This window comes from Tachysurus fulvidraco, chromosome 8, assembly GCF_022655615.1.
Source record: "Tachysurus fulvidraco isolate hzauxx_2018 chromosome 8, HZAU_PFXX_2.0, whole genome shotgun sequence".
NCBI lineage: Eukaryota > Metazoa > Chordata > Actinopteri > Siluriformes > Bagridae > Tachysurus > Tachysurus fulvidraco.
Window position 1 is genome coordinate 10,564,947 of NC_062525.1, and position 22,976 is coordinate 10,587,922.

Sequence of the window (22,976 nt, forward strand, 5' to 3'; positions counted from 1 at the left end):
GTACATGTTCAGGTTGGCGTGTATAAGACTGGGCATAGCCAACAGTCATCTTAGTGCATTAGTCCAGGAAAATGAAAAATGACCAACAGTAGTAGAGAGAAAATTCAATTAACTAGCCATAATTGTTTATGTAATTGTAGAGCACATACATAAACTGTTTACTTTGGGCCTAACCTTTGCCTCTAGCTGATATGTTTATACTTATATACTATTTTGAGCCATTCAGTATATACTATGACTATACTCATACATCAAAACATCAATAATCCGGCTTGTATTAACCTCTTATCAATGCCTTCTGTTCATGCATGTGCTTACTGCAAAGAACAACTTATTTTATGTATGTATCCCATAAGCCATTGCAGTCTGGTGTCTGTCAAATGCCAATTATCCTACGCTCATGTGTGTTTGTGTTGATTTCTCGCTGTCATCGGCTATTGTTGTGCGTCTTTGTCGTAGATGGTGACAAATGAGAGCTAGGCTTGATTGTAGGATTTTTCTACCCAGGACACTAATTTCGGGCTGTCAGGGGATTTTATTCAAAAGCTATGATGAAAATGGGATCTGCATTAATATAGAAGCTCCTCCTTATTAAAACACACATTAGTGCTCTTTCCCTGATTCTCTAGTACCTTATTATAATATGTTGTTTGTTGTCAAAGGTACCCTTTAATAGAACATTTTTTTTCATATTGTAATTGCAGTGGAGGGTTTTCACTGTTGCTTCGTGTGGAGGTGATGGTGGTGGCAATGGTGGTGGCGGTAGGCATTATAGGTGTGCATTATTTAAAGGCTTACAATAATCATACAAAAACCATCTATTTATTAAAGCCTTAGAGCTTTTTTCATTTGTGAACTTCCCATGGATAGAATTCAGTAGGTCCAAGATGACATTATTTTTTATTATTATTAAAGAATAGTTGATTGTGAGGTATTGAGGTTTGCATTAAACCAAAGGGATAAGTCAGAAAGGCTAAGAACTCAATTATAAATGTAATAACTTTGATAATGGAAGGTGGTTATTTCCACACCTGTAACTAAATTAAAATTCATTCATTATATCTGACTATGCTTAATAGACCTTTGGGGGACTCTGGACTCCCCTTTGAGAGCCACCATTACTGTTAAACCAGTACAGGTTTGGGTACTAACGGTGTCATTTGCAATCCATGGGTGTATTCAGGCACATAACTGCATTTAAACAGCTCTTTATGAATGAAGCTTTAATCAGTTATTATTATTCAATAATGAATAGAATTAATTGAAATATGAAATTTATTTATTTTTACTTATTAACCTCTAATTCACTCTTGCTTACATGTGTCTCTAGTAGTGATCACTAAACAACTAGAAAATATATACAATATCTGAAGTTATTAATATCTTTGTCAGCTTGTATAATGTGACGCTCTCCCTCGCTGTCTCCCTGTCACTCAGAAGAACATACATGGACCCATGAGGAAGTGTGCATAAACATTTCATTAATGTATGCATCTATGTGTGAATGTATTATTGCCTCATCCCTCATCTCTCCCAAAGGCATCCTGACCATTTTCCCAAATTCATGACAGTTTCAATATTGTATGTTTATACATAAGACACTTTTGTCCTAAAAGAAAATAAAAAAAGCAGAAAGAGGTTAATTACCATTTCTGCCCATTGAGATATCACATACTAGCTGCTGGAAATGCACATCAAACAATGTAATATGTGTAGGTGTTTTGTGTGTATGTGCATGTGCGTGCGTGCGTGTGTGTGTGTGTGTGTGTGTGTGTGTGTGTGTGTGTGTGTGTGTGTGTGTGTGTGTGTGTGTGTGTGTGTTTACTTGTGTAACACTGGCTATTGCTGTAGAATACCATACTGACTTTGGATTGCCTTATTTACTTACATATTTACATACTTACAGGTACACCATATAAATTATATATAATATAAAAATACAGTGTATATATTATTTGCATATTTTACAATCTTTGAAAACATCATGAGTAGTAGATTATTTGAAATATTTACATGAATCTCTTTCTGAATCATTTCTTGAACCCTTTTTTTTGTTTGTTTTAATGACAGTGTTCACTCGAGCTGTCATGGACTCCGCTGGTTTGCCTAAAACCTTATGATTCATATCAGATCAAATGTATCGGAGCCTTGTCTAAGCACGTTCTTCAATAGATGAGAATAGACGTGAGGAAAATCTGACCTTTTGTACAAAGGAGTTAACATTTTCAATATGACAAATTTGAGAAAACAGTGATATGTGTATTATAAATGAATGAATGAATGAATGAATGAATGAACGAATAAATAAATAAATAAATAAATAAATAAATAAATAAATAACGAAATACACATTCACACACAAACAAGCCAATAATAGAAGAAGAGAGTGCATAGATTTGCTAACAATTGTGTATGGTTTAATGGACAGCTAATGTAATTGCATGATTTGAAACAGTGATATCATGTGGTGACACAATCCCTAAATGGAAGCATGAGCCACTCAAATTAGCCTATCGGCATCCTGATGTGGTTGCAGACAAAGAGAAAAAGAAGCACCCAATTATAGCCGGCAGTCAGCTGTAATTACTCTAATCATGAAACTGTGGCCTCCGATGTTCCTTACAGTACACTACTAACATAATAAAGTCAATGTTCATTGTTCTTTATGGTACAGTACCTGATTTTTTTTATAAAATGCTAAGGACAAACAGGACATAACAGTGTTGTGTAATGATCTTGGTACAGATCGCTTCTGTCTGCCAGAATGTGTGTAGTTCCAGTTAAGTCCTCTTCAGGTAGCATCTTCAATCAAGATTAGAAGCATTGCAATCAGTTTGAGATGTAGCCAGTGCACAACTACTCCTGTTGCTAAGAGACAGGTGCAAAATGAGTTTATGTGTTCAAGTCAGATGGTTTTGAGTTCACATGTGGATGCTCTTGTTGACAGAAAATTGGCATATACTTTATTCTGAAATGGGTAAAAGTTCCTTTTAACACAGCAACCGTTCTGCTGAAAGGTGGGAATGTTGGTGGATGTAGCAATTGAAAGAATAAATAAATGAAAACTAAATCTAAGCTAGCCCAGAGGCTTCGTGGCCTTGCACCTCTGGTGTCTATTTCTGCCTCTGTCTTGTGTGTGCTTTTCTCAGGGTACTCCAGTTTTCTTCACCGTTCTATGTGAATTATGTACTATAATGGGTTGGCACTTAAACCTCCCCACATTGTGCCCTGAATCACTTGTATTAGATTCCAGGTTCCCTATAACCCATTGTAGGATAATCTGTACAGATAATGGAGCAGTCCTTGATAATACAAAAAAAGTTTAATATAAGATAGTTTAATATAAGATATAATATAAGATATACATAATATTCACTACTATTCCTCAGTATTGTTGAATTCTCCATTCCGATTGATTCCAAAGTGCAGATTAATTGTATTGTTTTGAATCTCTAATTAATCTACAACAGTGGCTCTGACAGTAACACTGCCTACAAGTAATATAAATGTGCTTTTCCTAATAATTATCACTTCTTTATCACTTACACAGGAAATTCTACAGCAGACACTCCACATAAGCAGATTAAAATTCAGTGCATAAGAGTTGATATGGTGAATTTTTCTGTGAGGAGATGTTCATTTAATATTGTTGGTAGGATTCTCAAGTGTCAGCATTTTGTGATAGTCAGAGGTAAGGCTGTTTCTATGTTTTATAGACACAAAAAAGTCTTGGGAACAGATGGCTTTGCAGTACCCACTTTACACCGGATGCATCACATCACTACGATCGTGAATTTTATTCTACAACAGCATGCCATGCCATGTTTCATTCCTTACATAACATCACTTTCTTGGAAAAAAAAAAAATCTCTGATACTATCAGTGCACAAGGCCTTTAGGTTATTTAATATACAATCACCAGATTACATGATACTGAACAATAATTTTGTATGTGCTTTAGAAAAAGATGGAAAAGTAACACAAAGAAAATGATTAGATATAAGGATTCAATTCTCTCCCTATACAGTACATGAAGTTAATACTTCTTTTCTTTGTTTTTAGCTTCATTCTGATATGGACACTGAGGATGGTTCTGTGATATACGTCCTTACCGGGGATGGAGCAGGCACAGTCTTTGAGATTGATGAAAACTCTGGTGATATCCATGCCACCAGAAGATTAGACAGAGAGGAGAAGTCCTCGTACACACTCAGTGCTAAAGCAGTCAACAAAACATCTGGACATGTCCTAGAGAGGGCCTCAGAATTCGTCATCAAAATCCATGATATCAACGATAACGAGCCAAAGTTCAGTAAGGACACTTATGTGGCCAGTGTACCTGAGATGTCCAACGTTGGTAAGTTTCAGTATTAATTTGTTGTGACACACTTGTGCATCAGCAGCTGGAGAGTTCTGGCTGTTTTGTAATGAGACTTTTTTTTGCTGATTCTGGCGCTGCCTGCTTCAGAGGTTTCTGTGATCTACTTAAAGTGAAGTACATCTTATTCAACAAGAAGTAATGCCTCAACAGCCCTATTGAATTCAAACCTCAGCTATCCTCTGTGCTTATTGGATTTCACTTGTGAATTAAGGTGCCTTTATAAACAGTCCTTAAAGCGTGTGAAATAAAATTGCACGTCTACAATAAAACTTCCACATAATCAGGTTGCTCATAGACCTTTGACTTCTTAAAGCTGTATTTCCCAACCGAAAAAATGGTACGTCTCTATTTAGAGGCTCATAAAACATCTCTAATATGCAGGTTTTCATAGAATTAACTGATACAATGTTCACTGATGAGTGCTGGAATTTGTAGGTTTAATTATATTCAATTCTCTGGCCAATTAAATGTTGTCATTAAAAGGTATGATGAACATTCAACCTCAGATAATTAAAAGTAAATTGCTTCATCCTGTTTTAATTAATCTTATTATCATCAATGATTTTTTTTACACCTATTAAGACAAACAGACTGAATAAATGTAGATGAATGCACCAAAGCAAGTGGAAATCCATTACTGGTTCAGAAGCACTAAATTAGCCCGTGGCTTTATCTCAAATAAATCAAAGCTCATTTGCAGATGAGACAAAGCATGCCAGAGTGTTTTGATTAGAAGTTTAGGGTTAGTATAACATAGTCATTGTTGATATTAATGATATCATGGCTGACAAACAAATCTGCACGCAAGAAAATTAATCTAAGTGAAATGAGTCATGGCGGGTTTGTGACAGTACATGGATTTGCTATTTACATCTTCGTCAACTTATTGAGCTGCATAAATTGAAGGCGTAATCTGTAGCAATATGTGCAAATTAGTGCATTGCAGAGTGATAAATACATTTTATATTGCAATGGATAACTTGTATTTCTTGTGAACACTTAATGTAACTTTCGTATACATTTTTTTTAATGATGAGAAGGAAATATGTAGTGTGGTATAACTCTATCTTACTCTTTTTATTATCTGCAAAACCTGACTTTTATGTAATGGGTCACATCTAGTAGAAGTTTGAGTTAAAAGCAGCACTCTTAATGGATCTTTCTTCGGCTTCCTGGGGCTCTTGCACTTGAAATCCTAAGACTCTCTTCCAACAAGCCCACGCTCTCCCTTTCATTTGTCTATTTCTCCATGGGCTTTGGAGTTACATCATACACAGCAACTCTAAATGGGACACTGCTCTCATAAGCCAACTCGTTTTCCTCCTCCTCTTATCCCTCTCCATGCAGAGAGGATTCAAACGCACAGCATGTGTCGAGTCAAGAGGTCATGGGTGGCACTTGCGTTTAAGCCGAACAAACTGGCCATGTGTTGTGAACGTGCTCTCTGTTAATCAGGCCTGGCCATCCGTGAAGAGTGAGCCTCTGCTCACTCCATGTTTTCCCAACACCATCGGAGAGCGACAGATGTTTTTGAGTTCATTAGTATTCTCCAAGCTGGGCTTAACATGAACACCACTCAATGGAGGTCTCAAAGATGCCAAGGACAACATGGATGGGTGGGAGACACCATGTGCACACCTTTCGAAGCATGATGGAAGAGTTGGGTCACCTTTAAAATTCATTCAGATGTGGGAAGAAATGTTTACAATACATGAACAAAGAGAGAAAGCGGTAGATTAGCTAATGGGAGACTGTTTGGATGATTATGATGGGTATTAATTATCACGAATTACCACAATAAATAATAAATAAATTATTATTATTATTATTATTATTATTATTATTATTATTATTATTCAATAGATCATTTTTAAGTTTTTTTTTTAACATAACAGCTGGATTTTACTGGTCAAAAAAAATTACCACTGGGTCAAAGAAAATCAGACAGAGCTGTATTTCAAGGTTGTATTTCTGTAAGTCTGCAATTATGTTATTACTGTTCTTATATTGCTGTTCTTATTATATTAGTTAAAACATTCATTTAACGCAAATGTACTACCTTGAAAGGGGAAAGGGACTCTAAAAATGTCATCCTACCATAAATTGAGCTAGCCTACTTTTGGCTTAATTAGGCTAATTATAATTCCTTGAGCAGATCAGACTGCGTTACTCTGGTTTCATGATCCCTAGCTAGAGAAAGCGAGAGCATGAAAAAGAATGGGATGACCCAGTACTACTAGATGGATGAAATGTTGGCTATCAAAGAAAAGTTCATCACATTGTAGTACTAAGGTAATTATAAGATTATGATTTAGATATTAAACACCATGAGATAAGCTGATCAAGGATAAAGGAGCACATGATCTAGCAGCTCCTGGCCTTCATCACTGGTCACACTGGGGGGGTGCACACACATTTCCATGTTTTAATTATAAATCAAATGGTGTGCCAGGATGTGGTTTTTTGAAGAAGAAGAAGGGCTTTGTTCCTCTTCCTCTTCTTCTTAATATTATTAGTCATATTTGTTATGTAGTTATGCATTATCTTCTGGTTCCTGATATGATGATTTGCTATGTGATATATTTTGTCAATTTCTTGTTTCATTTATTCTTTCCCTCCCTCTTTTTTTTTTTTTACAGGTGCATTCGTGATGAGAGTAACTGCTACCGATGCTGACGATGAATCGTATGGAAACAGTGCCAAGCTTGTGTACAGTATACTACAGGGACAGCCATACTTTTCTGTGGAACCTGAAATGGGTAAATACATAACAAGTCTGGATGTTGATAAGGAATTTTATTAACATCCATTTGTCATTTTTAGTTACTTCATTTATTTATTAATTTTCTTTTTTTTTTCTGTTTCATAAAATCATTTGACTATTTCTATTTCCCCAGTATAACAGTTGCAAATATTTCTGTTCTCTACATGGAATCAGTAGTAATACTCACTTGCACAGCACTGGCCTTTCATCCCTTGAGCTTGTGCTGTGATGTTAGGCAGTCACGCTACTCAGAGCATTTTCTGACTAAGTGAACAAGTTATTCTGGGTCACTGTATTGAAAGCAGTGCGGTACAGCTATGGGCTAATGCAACTGTATGAGAAATCCAATTTGAGCATTGCACTGTGTAGTTGCATTTTGCCTTTTATAGTCCATTTAGATGCTTGGAATGCAGAATGTTTACCCATTCACCAAACCATAGCCCAATGTCTTATTAGCGCATAACTGTACCTGAACATAGAGCTATAGACAGGGTGTCTGCTGTTGAGAAACACAATCACCTATTAAAATATATTCAATTCAACAAGCATGACATTCCTTTTACTCAAGTTACTTCAATCTACTTGTGATGCACCTAATATGTTTGATGAATGATCTGTTTTATTCAATCACGTTTCACTCTAAGCCAATATGCTTTCTATCTAAATCAATGGGAACTCATTATAGAACTCATAGTTATTATGTAAATGTCCATGTGTTGCTGTGGTAATTTGGCCATGGCAAACAAAATATTTTAATGTAAGGAGATCATTTTATTTTAGAAGAGTATTAACCACATTTACAGTTCAGTAGAGCCTGTGAAAGTGTTTTAATTGAACATAAATAAAACCCACATTTAAGTGGATATGTCTGTGTAACATAATATTGTTTAGAAGCACATTTTATAAGAATGTGTAGCCTAGATTTATTAGCCCATTTCATCAATATAGATGTTCAGTAATGTTAAAAGCTCACCAAAGTTGAATCAAATAACATTTAATTGAATTAGCTGATGCCTAAATGTGTTATACTACCTTTATAGGTTTCATGTCAGAAGCTATGTCAACATGTTTTCCTTGCACCTTCGGAGTTAGTGGTTCGAATCCTAACACCTTCCAGTTTCCTCCAGATACACCAATTTCCCCAGTCCAATATATCCTGTACTCCCCAGGCCAAAGACATGTGTTGTAGTCTGATTGGCATGTCTAAATTATCTGTAGTGTATGTGAAGCGTTGTGTAACTGTGTGTGCAATTGTGCCCTGTGATGGGTTGGTACCACTTCCTGTCTCCTGCTTTGTGCCGTGGGACACAGAGGTTTCAGGCTCTCTGTGGTATACTGTAGCAACCAAAAATTTCAATTTAAAAAGAAATTAAAATATTTTATTTAAAAAAAAACACAGAAATACGAACAAACAAACAAGTTTAACTAGTTTAAAAAATAAAGTAACCTGAAAGTATAAATGTGCGTATCTCTTAAATAAAATCATCACTTTGCCTGGTAATTCAGCCGTCAGCAGATTTAGATCTTAATTTTGTGCATCATAAAAAACCTGTAACTGCTTCAGAAAAAAAAAAAGCTAAATTAATCAAACACTTCCTAAAAGAACAACACTCAACAATCATAACCGCAGTTTCACAGATCTAACACAGATCTAGCCTACAACAGCTGTCTCAAAAAGAGCTTCTGTTGAGAGAGGCACTGTGAAACTCAGTGTGAATGTACTGTAATTCATTCATTACTTCACGCTTCTTCAGTAACTGTTTCTTCCTGGTCAGGGTCGCACTGACCCAGAGGCAATTCAGGCATCACTGGGCACAAGATGGGAATTCACACCAGATGGGAATGCCAGTTCATCACAGAACACTATACGCCCGCATTCACATATAGGGACAAATAAGTATAACCAATCTGCCTAGCTGCATGTGTCTGGTCTGTAGGAGGATAGAGAATGTGGTGGAAACCTAAGAGAATGTGGGGAGAACACGAACAGTAACCTGAGCACGGGATCTTTATTATTCTTGCCTTTATTAAAAATATATAATAATAAATCCACAGGAAGCAGATTTTTTTTTAAATTGCAAAATGATGTGTTACGAAAGAAAGAGAAGTGTCAAAAAAAAATTAGCAAGAAAGACTTCTAATAGGAGTCTATTATATTGCCATTATATACAGAATTTAGTTTTGGTCCACTAATCAGATTGGAACAGCATTTTTCCAAGACTGCTTTGGTTTAATATAAGTTCACTGGGACATTTTACTGTTAATGACTCTGCTCATATGTGTTCACATCATAGTAATAGTTAGGAATATAACTTTTGACATAAAATATGGAAGCTCATCAGGTGAAGATGAAACTGAAGATGCAAAGGCAATTTCAACAGCACTATATTCTAAGTAATTAAACATCACATTGATAGTTTTGGATGTTTTAGAGAAAATCTAAAAATGAATCTAATACTCTAAAGCAAACAGTAAGGGCCGTCAGTTGCTTTAACCCTTGTCTCCATAAAAAAAAAAAAACAGTGCGGTGTCGACTTTAAAAGTAATCAAAAATCATAGGTAAGTGCAGTGTTATGGGATTTTTATGGATCCGTTCGGAACAGTAAGGGAGAGCTTTACTGCATCATTAGCTAACTTTAGGTCTGGATAGGGATAGATTTTTACATCAGCAAGCTCTCTCTTATTCGTACAAGCAATTTGATTCAGGACTCAGAATTAATCTCAGCCAACAATGTGTTCAAAGGTGTTGTAAAACAAATCCGATGGAGCAGTAAACACTCTACTGCCTGTTTTCATCCAATGACCTGTACCCACTGAGAACATAGACCTTTACAAACTGAAACAATTACTGTACATTTCTGATGTAATCACATTGAAGGAGAAATAGCTTAGCATAATACCTCCCAAATCCAAAGCTCTCTACCTGCAGCCCAAAGAATAAATGCTGTCAATGATATCATCTGGTATACCGTCATTTATTTGGGAGTAAAACCGCTGGCTCAAATGATGCCCAGAATGTGCAATAAGGGTAGGAAATAATCATACGCGAACCACAGGCTTAAGGCCACAATGATTTGAAAACTTTCATATCTGATCTAATCTGTAAGGAAAGGAGATTATAGCAGTGATCAGGTGAAGGTATGCTACCTGGCTTTTCTCCTTAAAAACCGTTAGCACACCTAATGTAAACCTTTAAAATAAAAATCAGATTTCAAATAAAGTTTCTTGTAGGTCATAAAGCTTGCTAAAATCTTACTGGTGATCATTTGCTGAGATTAGAAAATGTTGGCTTAGAGAACATAACAGACTAGGAACTACACATAACACCAGCAAATAAATATATAACTCGCCACCAAATTCCTATTTCATTTTAGGGTTCTATTTTAGGAGCAAAGGAAAATGAACAAAATATTTGGTGAAACTGTGTCTGAATAATCAGCTGCTTGATATTTCTTGTTTGTAGAACAATTGTGTAAAAGCAATATCATCATTACAAACATTCAGCTATACTTAATACTAAACCAAAATATAAATAATATTAATAATAACAATAATAATAATAATAATAATAATAATAATAATAATAATAATAATAATAATAATAATAATAATTAAAGTATTATTATTATTATTATTATTAGTATTATTATTATTATTATTATTATTATTATTATTATTATTATTATTATTATTAATATTATTATTTAACACATCAGGTGAACACATTGTGAAATTCAGTTGTGTAAATACAGACATTGTAATTAGTCATATTTCTCATATTCAATACACACTTAATTATTAAATATATATCATTTTTATAGATGGACTTGGATAGCTACACAATGGAAAATAAGTATGTTATGATAATGAAGTTACATTCCAAATAATACAAAATATCTGATAGACCCTAGCAATGCTGAGGTCATAACCGGTATTCACTTTTGTTTTTCATCAGGTGTGATAAGGACAGCGCTGCCCAATATGATTCGAGAGAACAGGGAACACTACCAGGTGGTAATCCAGGCTAAGGACATGGCAGGACAGATGGGTGGACTTTCAGGGACTGCCACAGTCAATATCACACTGCTGGATGTCAACAACAGCCCTCCTCGCTTCCCACATAGTAAATCTTTGCTTTTACTTGCTGCATATGAGGGTAACATAACATCATTATGAAGAAAAAAATCAAGCTCATTGCATTGTGTTGTGTTAAACATAATCCTTAAAGAGACCTTTGTAAAGCTTGTGTGTATTCTATAAATGACTTCCCTGAGAACAACCCTTAATTCAAGTGCGTGTGAATGTTTTCATGTCCTACATGCACAGCTTTGAATAAGTAACAAGTGGGTTTTGGTTATAAAAAAAAGCAATATTTGAATACTTTAACAATAGAAACAATATGGCACTATCCATTGGAGACTATCCAAGAAAAGTCAGTAATCAGGTAAGAAAGGCATTTGCGATAGAAGCAGCCACAAGGATAAACGTAACACTGCAGGAGCTGCTGAGATCAAAACTTGTATGAAAGAAGCTGATCAGAGGATGACCTTAAGCTAGAGAGTCCACAAAACCTTAAAGAGCTTTAAGAAAAAAGCCTGAGTAAACATAAAAAAGAACACGATGAATCATGAAATGAATCACGGTGAGGGTAGCATCATGGGGGCCAAATGTTTACAGGCAAATTCAGGAAAATACTAGAAGAAAATTCTAAGAAAGCAAGAAAATGCTTGAGATTTGACACGGATGAAAGTACACCTTCCAACAGCCCAATATCCTCAAGCATACTACCAAAGCTGAAAACCAAGTATTTGAATATGTTCGAATGGCCCAATCAAAGCCTAGACCATAAACCTGAAGTAAGTATTTTTAATAAAATTTTGCTGTTCACCAAAGTTTGTGATTGAATCTGACAAAGTTTTAAACATAGGCTGAAATATTAGGATACAGACACATAAAGAGACATGTCTCAAAATACTTGTAGCTACTGTATAATTGGAGCCAGGGTGGTTCTGCCATGTATTTTCACAGAGGGTGAATACTTGTGTAACCAATACCTATATAGCATGTTCAAATTGTGAATATATTCTTTAAATCAAATTGTAAAAATCCAATCTAAGAACAGGTTATAACATTACAAAATGTATTCAAGTTCAATGACGTGAATACTTATGCAAGGCACATTAAATCTCTGTTGGACACATTTACATGCTTGTCATGAAATAAAATAGCTAGCTAAAAATGAGATATTTCTAATGGAAGTAGACATTAAATATGTATGTATATGTGTGTGCAAGTGAGAGATAGAGAAAGAAGAATAGACAGGGCAATAGAGCTTCTTTTGGTTTGATAATCCCTCTTTTTGTTACACTCTGAAATCCAGTGCATGAGGCAACACCAGAAAAAATCATCCTAGGAAAAAATAGGCATACCGATGAAAACTCCGGTGGTTCACTGGAGCTAAAATTCTATTAAACAATAACCATAGAGGGGCAGCTTTGTGTCTCCCCTGAGACATGGGTAAACAAATAGACAAATGCACTCCACAGTGGCAGGGAGAACAAAAGGTTCACTCGAGCACAGGGATGTTTACTCAATTTACTCACTTCCCTCGTTCCTTCCTGAGGTGCATACCATCTCTCCACGGTCGAGTCAGCTGAAGTGGGATCTTCTGTTGGCCGGATAAAAGCAAACGATGCAGATGTGGGAGAGAATGCCGAAATGTGGTACAGCATTTTGGATGGTGATGGACAGGATGTATTCAGTGTCATCACAGATGGAACTACTCAGGAAGGAGTGATCATAATCAAGAAGGTGAATGAACAGATATCACATGTTTCAAACATCTGAATCCTGTGAATTGCTATAATCCAATGCTCAGTACTAAGGACCCACCTTCCAACATCCTCTTGGTATAGGATAATCTATAATTATAATACTATATAGTGATAATTTAATTCGAATTTTTAATTCGCCTCGAATTTTAATACAATATTTCAAAATATTACATGCAGTGTAATATATTTATATTTAAATCTGAAATATAAACTGCAAAATAATGAAAGATTTTTTATTACTGTTTAGCCATTAGTTATTATGATACTATGTTTTACTGAAGATATTCTGATATACAGTACTGAAAAACAAGGTAATGTACCATCATTTGTCCTGTTTGTTCATGCCTTTTCATCCATGCTCTTTGCAGTTTTTCTCATTTTCAAACCTGCACCAGAGCAATTTCACACAATCATTTGCATACATGTGCATTTGGAGTTAAGAATGCCGAGAAAGTAATCCCTTCAATCAGAGACATCATGTCCTATTAACTTTACAAAGATGCTTAATTCCATTCACTGCCAAAGACTCCTTTATTCCCTTTTGTATTGTATAGGGCTCTACTGAGTTTGTTAAGCCTGCCTTAGTCTTAGCCCTAGCTCTCTCTCTCTCTCTCTCTCTCTCTCTCTCTCTCTCTCTCTCTCTCTCTCTCTCTCTCTCTCTCTCTCTCTCTCTCTCTCTCTCTCTCTGTGTGTGCTTGGGTGAGGCTTTCAAAAGGCTGTGGCCATTATCCAAACTCTATTATTAAAATATGAATTAGAGATAGATACAGAGGTACAGAACAGGCAAAAAAACCCTTGAGTCTCTAATCTCCATGCAATTAAAATGATGTATTAAGGTCAGTCATTGGCAAATTAACCAAAAAAGATGCTTCACATAGACGGACAGGAGAAATGTTATGCAAGAGCATAATATAGTAGATCAGTTTTAAATGTGAAAAGTTCAGCAGAAGCAAATATATATATATACATACCCTTGTGACCAAAGCTGAAAAGACCAGGAGAAGGATTTTATACCCAAACTTCATTCAGTTTCTTTGATTCTCAGCCACTAGATTATGAAAGCAAGAGGATGTACTCACTGCGTGTTCAGGTCATGAACACACACCTGGATCGTAGATTTGAACATCTGGGTCCATTCAGTGACACAGCTACAGTCAGGATTGCGGTCACAGACGTGGATGAACCACCCGTTTTTGGTCGGACCCATTATATCTTTGAAGTGGATGAAGACACACTACCTGGAAGTCCTGTAGGAACTGTAAGTGCCCGTGACCCTGACGCTGCCAATCACCTTGTCAAGTAAGTGACAGATGAAACCTTTCCAAATGTCATATTTATTTATCTATTTATCTAACCTCATACAGTACCTGTTTATACAAACCAAAAAACATACACCAGTAACTCACTTCCTCTTTTATATTGTTATATTTTATCTTTATATTATATTTTACTGTTATTTTGTTCAGTTACTGTACACATCTATAAACACAATGTGCCAACATTACCAATTAAGAAAATCTTAGCAGATATCAAGTCAACAAAACAACAACAACAACAAAAACACAGATCAGAGAGACAGATTGTGAAGCAAAATTTTATTTAGATAAAATTCACTACCAGGATGCATTCGCCAGGTGTTTTACGTGTGCGTGTGTGTGTGTGTGTGTGTGTGTGTGTGTGTGTGTGTGTGTGTGTGTGTGTGTGTGTGTGTGTGTGTGTGTGTGTGTGTGTGTGTGTGTTTGATTTGACCACTACTTTATCTGAAATAGCAGAAATTAATAGAATTAACAGAATTAATTTGAGAAAAATTATAAACATTTTTTTTATTTTAAAATTAAACATTGACTGCTGATTTTAACAAAACATGTTATTACAATTTCACAAATTTGTCTTTTAAACCCAAAATGTCATAATCCTGCCATAATGTGAGGTTATGTAGCCCAGCATTAACTAAAGCACTGTTTTGTATGTGTGATGGTTTGTTATATTCAGTTACAGTTATAGCTGGTGTAGTGAAGAATATGTGAGAGTTGAGCATAGCGACACATTAAAAACTGCCATGTAATTCTCTATTATAATGTCCCCTACTGTCTACTTAGTTAAATCAAATTTCAGCCTTCAGCTTTTCATCTTCATGTATTTATCTGTATGTGGCTGTGTTGTCTTTGTGTGCATATCATTGGAAAGGTGAAAGAAAAGCAAATTATTCATGAATTCCCTGCTGGTAATTTTCCCATGGAAGTTGAGTGGCATGAGTACAGACATTGTTTATTCCAATATTCTCATGCATCACCCGTTTGAATTCCTTCCAACTTCCGTAAGTCAAAAACGTGATTTGAAAGAGCCTGCATTGTTTTTGTTCTCTCTCTCTCTCTCTCTCTCACACACACACACACACACACACACACACACACACACACACACACACACACACACACACACACACACACACACACACACACACAGTAAGAAAAGCAGAAAGCTGTCACTCTGGCTCTGTAAAACACATCGTACTACGCTGCATGTTTAAATGTCACCAGAATATATGAGTTGACATTGATGAATGGGGCTAAAATGAGGGATTTCCTTGCTTTCCGTACTGACAAGAAAAGAAATAGGATACTCAGAGCGATCAGCAATTTAGCTCTTTTAAATGAGACCTAACAAAATGTCACCTTATTAAAGCACCGTCGCTCCCAGGTGAAAAGATTTCCATATCATCATAGCTACCTAATATATCCAGCTGAGAATATCAAATGCATTGTGTAAATAAATAAATTATTCTACAAACGCTATGGAAAATTACTGAAGGACCTAGATTTGTGGAAAGCAGTAACTGGCTTAGTCCAAACACTCTTTGCTGTTTTGCTTTTAACATTGATTTGGCCGATAACATATTTCGTTCTAATTGGCAAGTCAAACCGTATATACTCCAACATTTATGAATAATAAACTAGTGCCTAAGTGTATATTTGGCTGCTTCCCAAATGCGAGCCTTCAGGGTCATTAGTAATAACTATATGATGAACACTGCTGCCTGCACTAAAGTCTAAAACTGTGTGTGCTTTCTCCCTCTGCTGGTCTATAATCACTCTTCTTGCCTGTATCTCTGAAGATATACCATCGATCGGCACACCGACCTAGAGAGGCTGTTTAATATTGACTCCAACAATGGCACCATCAGCACATTGCAAGCTCTGGACAGAGAGACATCCAAATGGCACAATATCTCCGTCCTGGCCACTGAAATCAGTGAGTTTTCTTTCTAACAGCAGATTTGTTATACTGTAAAATGAACAGTAACCTACTTAATTGAGAGCAAAAGCAAATTTGTTTTTTAATTGCGTTGTGCATGTTACGTGTAAACAAACATATGAACAAATGCATTTAACTTGTTAATCATTTGTCAATGCTAAAAAATGTTTTGGAATGAGTTCAAATTATATTCCATCCTTAAAATCCTATTTTTGCAACATGCATAATTCAGACATTCACTAGGAGTGGGGCGCAATTCTTAATACTGCCTCGAATAGTTTGAGATTTTTTTATATTATAACTTAGTCAAATATAATTACATTTTAATGTATTAAAATTTTAACACATTCACCACCCACTCAACCACCCACCTAAACACACTAAGACACACACACACACACACACACACACACACACACACACACACACACACACACACACACACACACACACACATACATGTCTTGACTTTTAGCAAAAAATAATAATAAATGTTCATGTCCGTATTTGTACCTGTTTAGAACACATTATCTATGCAATAAGAAAAAAATAGATTTAATATATGTATAATTAATAAAAAAAATGTGAATGTGAATTAATAAAAAATAATAAAATGTGTGCAGTTTTTTTAATTGTTGTATTCCCAAGGCAAGATTAAGTCAAAAGAGAGCCCATATGGAATATTTGAGTACCTAAATTTGTCTATTCTTTGATCAAAGACCTAACATAATGTTCTTCACAGCTTTCCTAGTTCATATGCAAGAGACTTAACAAAAGGTGTAATATAAAATCTTATACAGAACCCAGGGACATCATCAAGGAACCGAACACAGAAATATGCTAGCATTGAATTAGAGGACTGACCTTAAAGGCAAGGTTAGGTTTTATAGGTTTTTGAGATGAAAATTACAAGCACCAGAGTGATGGGAGAAAGAAAAAGCACACCAAGCACACTACCCTTGTGTAGAACTGGCTCACTTGTCTTATTAATGATGTGCTGAAGCAGCAGGTTTATTTCTGAATGTATTTAGCATTTTAGTTGCATAAATCCAAGCGTTGCCTCAAAACCCAGTGGATGGTACTCCATCTTGCAGAAATAAATGAGGCATAGAGTTTTTCAGGGCAAAAAAGTGCCATATTCTTGAGAAGTTCAAATCAGTCAATCAACCCAAAACCCAGTTAAAATGATTCTCACTGACTAAAAGAAAAAAACGTCCCCAACCACACGGAAGTGAAAATGACTTCATAAGAGGTATGGCAGAGTGTAACCGTAAAGAATGGCATTCAGATTTTTGAAAACTTTATTTCAAAGTTCTCATATGTTGCCCAGTTACAAATGGCTTCATGAAATAATGGAGCCATTAATCAAAGAGCTGCGATACACTCAAACCTTGTATTGATATGGCAGCCTTTAAATAGAAAACACAAAAACAAACCAAAAACTGTAAAGCAAATCAGAAAATGCAACAACGAAAACACAACATTGAATTATAAAAAAAAATACAACAAAACTAAAAATGCATTAGATTTGGAACTACAACAATACTAAAAACACATCAAATTCAGAAATACAAAAAAAAAAAACACATATCAGTACATTTGGAACCATTATCATAATTTACAAGTAGAAAGGTTAGGTCCTTATTAAACACACCACATGTTTGTTACGGATTAGAAATGCCATATAACTGTCACAAATAGTTATTAATCTATAGCATCTATAGTATATAATCGATTAATATAGTCATTAATCTAGTTTAGTGAAAATACCTACACTTACTATGTAGTATAGTATCGTGAAATTCTTCTGAATAACTTCAACTTCCTTTAGTCATCAGTTTAGAATCAGTTTTTAGCATTTGGAAATTTTATCTTCATATTAATGCACTGCAATGCTGACAGGACTTCTAAAATAGCATTAGATAAATGCTGCTAATGTCAATAAACATGAAAAAAGGCCATGAGAAGATAATCTCAAGCCTTAATAATAATCTTAACACATCTGAACAACATATCTGTCTGTCCATGACTGCTAACACAAACATGTTTCTCACATACAGGTACATCTCTACAGACTAGAGTCCCTGTGTTTATCAAAGTACGAGATGTAAACGATAATGCTCCTGAGTTTGCCATGTATTATGAGACCTTTGTTTGTGAAAATGTCAAAGCTGGACAGGTACGTGATCGCTTCATCAGAATCCACTTTTTCAGCCAAATATATAATCGTTATTTAAACTTCCGTTAAGTCCGTACAGTTTGATATTTGCCCACAATTACTGTGGATACTATAATGAGATGGTATAAGTAACTTAAACAGAAACTTCACCAATAATAATAACAATATTGCTGTATTTTATTTTGTATTTTAGCTCATTCAGACCATAAGTGCTGTGGATACGGATGAGCCACTTGTCGCACATAAGTTTGTCTTCAGCCTGAGCACAGTCAACCCTAACTTTACCATTTTTGACAATGAAGGTATATATAATACGAAGAAGTTCAGCAATACTTTTCAGTATTATTCTCCATACACAGATATAACAGATATATGTTTGGCCTCAGTAGTAATATAACATTTTGGTCCATTTCAGAAGTTATTGAATCTTGTTACAATTAAAATAAACAGGTTTGAGATAAATATTAGCACTATTGAATTATCTCAGCATAAAGTGATACAACAATCACACGGTTGTTTCCCAGCATTGATAACAGAGACATGGCCATTAATCCTGGTGATTTTGTTTGTTTACTCTCCAGATAACACAGCACGGATATTGACACGCAGGGGCAGCTTCAACCGACACGAGATGAGCTCATACCTGTTGCCCGTGGTGATCTCAGACAATGACTACCCAATACAGAGCAGTACGAGCACTCTGACTGTGCGGGTGTGTGCCTGTGACAGCCGTGGGAACGTGCAGTCATGCAGCACTGAGGCCCTACTGCTTGCTGCAGGCCTGAGCACCGGGGCACTAATCGCTATCTTACTCTGTATCATCATACTACTCAGTGAGTAGAGCTTGTATTAGCAAAACATGTCCAAAGTATGCATTGTGCTTTGCAGACTACTCGAATATTTGACCTTTATTTGAAATAGTCTTAATTATACAGTACAGTAGTTCTTCAGTAACATCAAGAGTAGTTTTTTCTCTTTTGCTCAACGTTTACTCAATCTCACTAAATTATACTCACTCGATATCAATTAAAATATGTAACATTCACAATTAATTCTGAAGCCTTTCTTAAGCTTTTAGACGCTCAAATAGGTTTTTGTTCTTTAAAAATGATTAAATACTATAGTGAAAACTTTACAATTCTTATATAATAAAGTCCATAACGAACTTTTTTTCAGAAAATATATATTATGTCAAACATGCCTTAGTGCATTGGTTACTCAACTCATAACTGATGATCCATTTGCATTCAGAATGTCACAAAGAGCAGAAATAATTGGCAAATTTATCATTCATTCCTTCTAAGGAGTCCAGTTGAAGACAGTACTGGTAGTGAAGTGATGTGTCTCAGATTCTACATTCCACAGATTCTCCAGACTACATTTTTGAGAACCAGAAAGCATCATTTATTTTAACCATACCAGAAAAATGCTATTTAAACATTCTTTCAGTGTGCAAAGGCTTTAACATGCAGAAGCAAGCTTTTCTCTGCTGTAGATGGACTAAAATGAGCAAAACATGCGTCACAGTGTCAGCAACACACAAGGAAATATCTGTGTCCACTTATTGTATCCATTATACCTAGCATTCATCCAGCCTAACAAACTTTTAGCGTTGGCGATTGATATTGTCAGTACATCATGATATCCTGCCATGTCATTTTACACACACACACACACACACACACACACACACACACACACACACACACACACACACACACACACACACACACACACACACAGTGTAAACAGGTTTGTGTAACCTCACAGCCAATTTATTGTTGAAACCATGGACAGATTCTATTTATAACAATCACAAATGCAAAACATTTGTTGGACTGACTCTTTTTCTGAGAATTGTTGCTAAAATGGCTGATTTTGGAATGAAAACTTAAAGCTGGTGCAGTGGTTTAGGAATTTGGGTCATGCGAAGATTAATCACCATATGTTTTTTTTGTCTTTCATTATTAATTGTGTTGTAATTATTACTAAATTTGATCAAGGGTGAAATTGGATAGATTTTAATTTCATTTTTTCCCCTTTTGAGTGCACACTGCAGTGTATTCATTCATTCATGCATTCATTCATTCATTCATTCATTCATTCATTCATTCATTCATTCATTCATTCATCTTCAATATGTACATTATCCTGTCCAGGTTTGAAGTGAATCCGGAGTCTCTCTGTAAATACTATGGCTAAGGTGTAAATAAATCCTGTTTGGGATGCCAGAACATCACATAACACCATCTATACACACATTCACACATTCATTCACACCTACAGGGAATTTAGAGTAGCAATCCACTGACTGGCATATTTTTGAGAGGTGAAAACAAACTCAGAAGAAACCTAAATGAATGTTAAAAGAACATGCTGAGTTTGTAACTGCTTAAAGCATATTTTTAATTATGTATTATGACCAACAGTGCAACTCCTCCATTACTTGTCATTCACAAGATCCCATAGTGAATTTATTGTGGATAAACCTTATTTAGATTATATTATACAGTAGCACTCATATTAATACAGCACCTTGTTGAGTGATTATTTTGCCCTTATCCAGAGCAATATCCATCTTATTTATACATGTACAGCTTAGCACTGTTGAAATCTGGACCACAAGATTAATAGGCCAATGTCGTAAACACCGAGCAACCACATATATGTCAATGCTATGTCAAACTTTAGCCTAGATGTTTGCTTTTTAAGCACTACAGATGTAATCAGATTAAGCAATAAAAAAGTCTAAACAACGATTGAAGCAACACTTTAAAGTATGAAAAGTCAATCAATATACAGTATGAGTGTTATGGTCAATTTCTTTTGTATGGCCAGTTAAATCTGACTAGAATGCTATGGTTATAGAAACTTTAAACAAACTTTGAAAGAAAACAGACCATTTATCATTATATTCTGGGCAAAACCATTAAGCTTGTTGCCAGCAAGATGAGAGGAACCGTAGTCACAGAAAATTGCTAATTAGCCTAACCTGATTGGAACACAACAGGGTGGTTGCATCTTTAAATTCACTATATTGTTTTTTTTTTCATAATTTAACTAAAATGGTAAACCTTAATATATGTTGAAAATCAACAGTTCACAGTGACATTTTATCAAGTTTTCCGGGGGACTTTTTTTCGGATCTGCATGTTCTACTTTAATCTTTTTTTCTCCTTTAATTTTCTACAAACAATCACAAACTAAGTTAAAAGTAGGGCACCCCATTAAGATGTTACTTCAGGTTATACTTACAGAAAGTCTCTTTTCCTCTCTCTCTTTTTCTTTCTCTCATTCAAAATGCAATGGTGGGAAAAAAATTGTTTTCATTATTAAATGGATGAAATTGACAGAAAGGCCTTTCTGCTGTTGTAAGGCTCTAAGTAGGTCACATGCTGCTGCCATCATAAAACACCACATTTACCTGGATATTCTTTAATGTAGCATAAAAAAAGCCCCTACCAGACTCAAAGGTCTTATTTATTTTTGTTTGTTTGTTTGTTTGTTTGTTTGTTTGTTTGTTTGTTTGTTTGTTTGTTTGTTTTCGCAGCACTGAGCTAAAATATGCCACACATATAACCAGAGGCACTTTGTTAGGACATTTTCTCAGTATGCCACTTAACCAAGCATGACTCATGTTCCGACTGAAGTAATATAATTTGGGTTAGTACAACTACTGAAGTCACTACAGTATGTTTGTATCAGGTATTTACGTGGCCAGGTTTGTAGTATTATTGTTAACCTGTACCCCACTGCCCTGTGATTCATCTCAGGTAATTGTGCTGCTAAGTCAGGTGTCCACTGTAGAAAATGTAGGAAAAAGTATTTAATAGTGAGTCCTATTACACAGTCATATAGGGTAATAGGAATATAATGATATGAATGTTAATGTATAGATGCATCAAGCAGAATGTGCAGATTTTTTTTTGTCATATACATTATAAATTCTGCTCTAGCTCATTATATTTAATAGTTTCTCATCTTCTACTATATCTGCTGAACTGCACTAAGCGTCAAATAGTTTATTGTTGTGCATAGATTTCTGTCTTTATGACACCCTTTCCACCAGTACTTCATTCTTGAGTAGACAGGTGATAGCACTGATGGTTAAACCTTAGCATTTATGACTCTTGAGTGCAATACCATGACATTTGCTCATTACTTTACCTTTCCCTTGCTCCACCGTTTTAGTTGTTCTTTCTGACAAGCTGTCCAATTCACCATCGCACTCCAGCGCAGTAAAAGATGGGCCACTGGGCCATGACAAGAGGCAGCTCCCTCCACCTAAAACTACTCTTTCCACACACTCACCCATACATACCCTCAACAAGCCCTCACCACCTGTGGCCCTTCAGTCTGGGCATCATGCAGCACACACACATCCTGCGGCGCCTCCTTCATAATTAACACCTGAGTGGGAGGCAGGGGCAATCGCTTCATTTACCTGCTGAGAAGAGAGAGCAGCCACTGATCAGGAAATAAAAACAATCTGCCAAGAGGAGCACCTGTTCTCTTCTCAGAGAGAATTTGCTCAGTTGAATTAAATATACAACACAAAGAGTA

General features: G+C 35.6%; 1 protein-coding gene across 2 annotated transcripts in view; it reads left to right on the plus strand.

Moving 5' to 3' along the window:
• Positions 1 to 22,976, plus strand: part of LOC113662508 (cadherin-10) — a 37,735-nt gene that overhangs the window by 13,027 nt on the left and 1,732 nt on the right. For both annotated transcript variants that reach the window (XM_027177397.2, XM_027177398.2), the window contains exons 3-11: positions 4,063 to 4,357; positions 7,021 to 7,140; positions 11,101 to 11,268; positions 12,769 to 12,956; positions 14,025 to 14,278; positions 16,095 to 16,231; positions 18,295 to 18,413; positions 18,607 to 18,715; positions 18,995 to 19,246. In XM_027177397.2, the coding sequence (XP_027033198.2) occupies positions 4,063 to 4,357; positions 7,021 to 7,140; positions 11,101 to 11,268; positions 12,769 to 12,956; positions 14,025 to 14,278; positions 16,095 to 16,231; positions 18,295 to 18,413; positions 18,607 to 18,715; positions 18,995 to 19,246 (1,642 nt within the window). The remainder of the gene's footprint in view (positions 1 to 4,062; positions 4,358 to 7,020; positions 7,141 to 11,100; positions 11,269 to 12,768; positions 12,957 to 14,024; positions 14,279 to 16,094; positions 16,232 to 18,294; positions 18,414 to 18,606; positions 18,716 to 18,994; positions 19,247 to 22,976) is intronic.